Below are 3,728 nucleotides of genomic sequence, written 5' to 3' on the forward strand. Positions count from 1 at the left end.
GAAGTGGTCGCGATAATGAATTACATTCAAAACAAACAAAATTTGACGAATGAGACTGAAAGAACGACAAAAAACATTATTATAATATAGAGATGCTGATCAAAGAACCAAATATGTATTACAATCATGTACAATCTCTCTGTAAAATGCTAACCCGGTACAACATGTATTTTAAGTGAGAGACCGGTTTAATTTTCCTTTATAGAGAGTGTATAATGTACATTATTATAAGTTGACACATATCTCTTCCATTAACATTCGTAATACGATGGCATATGGCATGTGGCATGTGTATGACTATCATATAAGACAACAACATGTATAATCTTAAATCATAGAAGGAAACATAAAAAATAAAACGATGATAACACATTTTTAGGACTGAGAGATACCAAAGGCAAAGCTTCAATAAACACATTGGATGAAACACATTTATATGTGATAGATTTCGGTTCATTTGAATTGCTTTCTCTCTCTTTCTTCCCGTTCCCTTTAATATTCACTTTGAAGTTTATAGTTACATTGAAAAAAAAAAATCATTTTTATCTCAATTTCAATGCCAATTTCGTCCATTTCAACCAAGTTGTTTTTTTAAGAATATCGCATATTTAAACAGAGTGCTTGAAAACAGTTTATTTTGGCGACAGCTGTTGAATAGAAGTAACTTTTCAAAATTCACTTGTTAATCATTACTAAAAGGTTCATACTCCGTTAATAATAGCAATGAATTTTTTCAATTTTTTGTCAATTGTAATAACTATATTCATCATAGCCTCAACTCAGCAAGGTATGTGTGCAAATCATCAATTATATTAAAAGAAAACTATGCTCGAAATACTTTGAAAGTTTTAGAAGAAAACGCAAATGATTTAAAGATTATAAAAAATGTCTTCCGAATAACGGCCATATACAACTAATTTTGGTGGAAGAACATAAGTCAGAAATGTGTATTTTCTCTTTTGTTCAAAATTTAATAAGGAATCAAACGAAACTTGTTTTAAAATGCCCAAATTATTGTGGCTTTCACCAAAAATAAAGTGCTCTTTCCCATTCAAGTTGCTAAGTCTTTAGTGCGTAAATTTCAATGTCTCAGAGGGGATACATTGACTAACAAAAAATGTGAAAAGTTCAGACGGGGGTAAAATCCAATTTTTTTTCGTTTTCGGGGAAAATCCCAAATGTGTGTGTGACAGAGGGGCCAAAACACGGAAACCTCTCTCTCTCTCTGCATCAATGATCAAGAATGAAAAATAAGACAAAAACGACTTATTAAAAAAAAATAAAAAAACAGGTTTTTTAAAAATACACAGAACGAAGTAATTATTGATTCAACTGTTTTGAATTTTTGTAATGAAAGTTTTTATTTTGAATATTGAATCAGAGTAAATGTGGTATATTTATTTGAAATTGAATAAACAAGCATCAGCATTCGATGAATATTAAAAGGTCAAGTTCAAGTCATTCGATAAGATTCTTTACTAGCATCACAAAATCGTATGAAGATGGAATTTTTATGGCTTATCAAAGGGAATTTAGCCGGACACAATTTCAAAAACAGTTCTTATCAGCCGAGAAATAAAAATATTTTACACGCAAGCTCTTAAATAATAATGAATGGAATATTGAAAATACACGCGATCATTGGATCGACACCCATCTGGTGCCCTAAATATCTTCTAATATTTCTATTTGGTATCTCTTCAATGTTTCAGTATGCGCCATCAAATGTTGGAGATGTTCATCGGATGCATCGAATGCCGCATTCTGCGCTGACCCATTTGATGCAAGTGGCATCAGCGAACAACAAAGGCGCTGGAGCTACGTGGAATGTACATTTCCACCAGGCCAATTAAACCCATACAGTCAACCGTCAGATCAAAGAGCCGTGTGCAAGAAGGTCGTACAAACTGGTATGTACTTAGCGTGATTTTGTTTAAAAAATCGATTTGTAATATTTTTCTTCTCTTGCAGTTAATGATAAGCGCGTTATATCTCGATCTTGTTTCTGGGAAAAAATTGGTGCTGCGAAGGACGAGTGTTTGAATAATAATGTACCACCGTATATAAAGACGGAATTTTGCGAGACATGCGACACCGATGGTTGTAACGGTGTAGACATGAACGAAAAAAAAGAGGAAACCAAAGATAAGTCATGTGGATTTTGGGCATGGATTCGTAATTTTTTTCATTGCTGATTTGTAAACATTAATAGAGGATTTTCTCTTGTAAGAAAATGGACTTTTAATTTTCTTCTGATTCTTCGTCGAAAAAATTGTATAAAATATCTTTTAAATTGATGAAATTTCACTTCATAATAAAAAAAAATAAAAAAACTATTTTGTTTGTTTAATATATCAGATGTATTGAATCAATTTGAAGTTCGTCTGTTGAACGAAATTTCTGATTTCGTTGCCAAATACACATCTTCCTTAATAATTTTTCACGCTCTTTGCTCAAAGCCAATAAATCAAGTACCTTACCGTCTGCATTGTAATATAGTCCATTTGCAAACCATTGAACTTTAATTTTGTTCACTTTCTCTGCGTTTCTCTTCGATAGAATATGTGGAAGCGACTTCAGATCAGTGACAAAACTACTGTTGCAAACGCATAGTTCTTCCAAGTTTTTCAAAGTCCCAACAGCGATACGATTTGTACATGTTAGGCTAGAAGTTTGGTCATTCCTTTTACTGAAACCAGACGACCGATATCTTCTTGCGATATCCGAAAGTCACATTTTTATAAAATCCAGACTCATGGAGTCCATCGAGCAAAAATGTACAAAAAACTTTGTCACAATCATGAATGTTTGCCAGTTTATCATATTTGATGTTCAGACTTTTATTAAAAGTCTTTTAAACAATGCTCTATTTTCCCATAATAGATCTGCGTTGACGAAATTCACCATTGTATTATTTGTTGCGATTTCGTGGACCCGCCGTTGTCATCATCATCCATGGAAACTTCAATGTCATCCACATTATGTGCATTTGTGAGATCATAATCATCAATTGCGACGTTTTGTAAGAAATTCTTGAAACAATCCAAATCAACATGGTCAAGGGAAAAACATCCTTATCGAAGTATGCTGTTGTGGGTCCATAGTTTAGTTGGAAAGAATATCCCGCAAATAGTTGCATTCGTTTACATATTTGTTCCATTGCTACCAAAACCGCCAGTGAGAAAAAGTCGAACACTTCTTCGAAACAATCGATGTTTAGTTTGAGAATATCAGTTAATTGTTGTTCATCGTTTACAACAACAGCACGTTCAGCTCTTGGCACCTGTACCACTTTAATCGGCGTCCTGTTTTTGGCTCATTGTGTCGGATTTGTCGGTCTGTTCATTAAGAATGTTCATACAATACATGAAAACATTTTAATCAGTGAATGAAATAACACTGTTCATATATTGTGCATAAAAAATCCTTAATTTTCACATTTTTACTTGAAATGTGAGATTTTGTCTTTAAAAGTACGACCAGAATAATTACCATGAAATGAAAACAAATTATGGTGTTTGATACACCGTTGGAAAGGTATTTATGAGTAGAATCGAATGGGAAAGTCAAACTTAGAAAATCTACATTAGTGGAGTGGATTTCGGTGTCATGAATGTGAAGATGTCGAAATGTTGATTTTTTCCATGAAAACGTCCCCCACAGTGGAACCGGTCAAACGGAAACGGGTGGTGACTAGTGATATACCATTGGAAAGGTATTTGGACGTA

The 3,728-nt window shown here is 33.3% G+C and overlaps 1 protein-coding gene across 1 annotated transcript; it reads left to right on the plus strand.

The window, feature by feature from the left end:
- Positions 1-614: 614 nt before the first annotated feature.
- LOC116351249 lies at positions 615-2,281 on the plus strand. Its single transcript, XM_031783328.1, has 3 exons — positions 615-787; positions 1,713-1,910; positions 1,972-2,281. The coding sequence occupies exons 1-3, from the start codon at positions 724-726 to the stop codon at positions 2,193-2,195; spliced, it is 486 nt and encodes a 161-aa protein (XP_031639188.1). The 5' UTR covers positions 615-723; the 3' UTR covers positions 2,196-2,281.
- Positions 2,282-3,728: the final 1,447 nt, after the last annotated feature.

The sequence above is a fragment of the Contarinia nasturtii genome, unplaced genomic scaffold (genome assembly GCF_009176525.2).
Source record: "Contarinia nasturtii isolate CC-2019 unplaced genomic scaffold, AAFC_CNas_1.1 Cnas_scaffold_5008, whole genome shotgun sequence".
Classification (NCBI taxonomy): Eukaryota; Metazoa; Arthropoda; class Insecta; order Diptera; family Cecidomyiidae; genus Contarinia; species Contarinia nasturtii.

Bases quoted from the DNA above. Each gene is read 5' to 3' on its own strand.
- LOC116351249 (XM_031783328.1), top strand. From the start codon at position 724: ATGAATTTTTTCAATTTTTTGTCAATTGTAATAACTATATTCATCATA. The intron at 788-1,712 runs GTATGTGTGCAA...TCAATGTTTCAG, and splicing joins CATAGCCTCAACTCAGCAAG to TATGCGCCATCAAATGTTGG. The intron at 1,911-1,971 runs GTATGTACTTAG...CTTCTCTTGCAG, and splicing joins CAAGAAGGTCGTACAAACTG to TTAATGATAAGCGCGTTATA.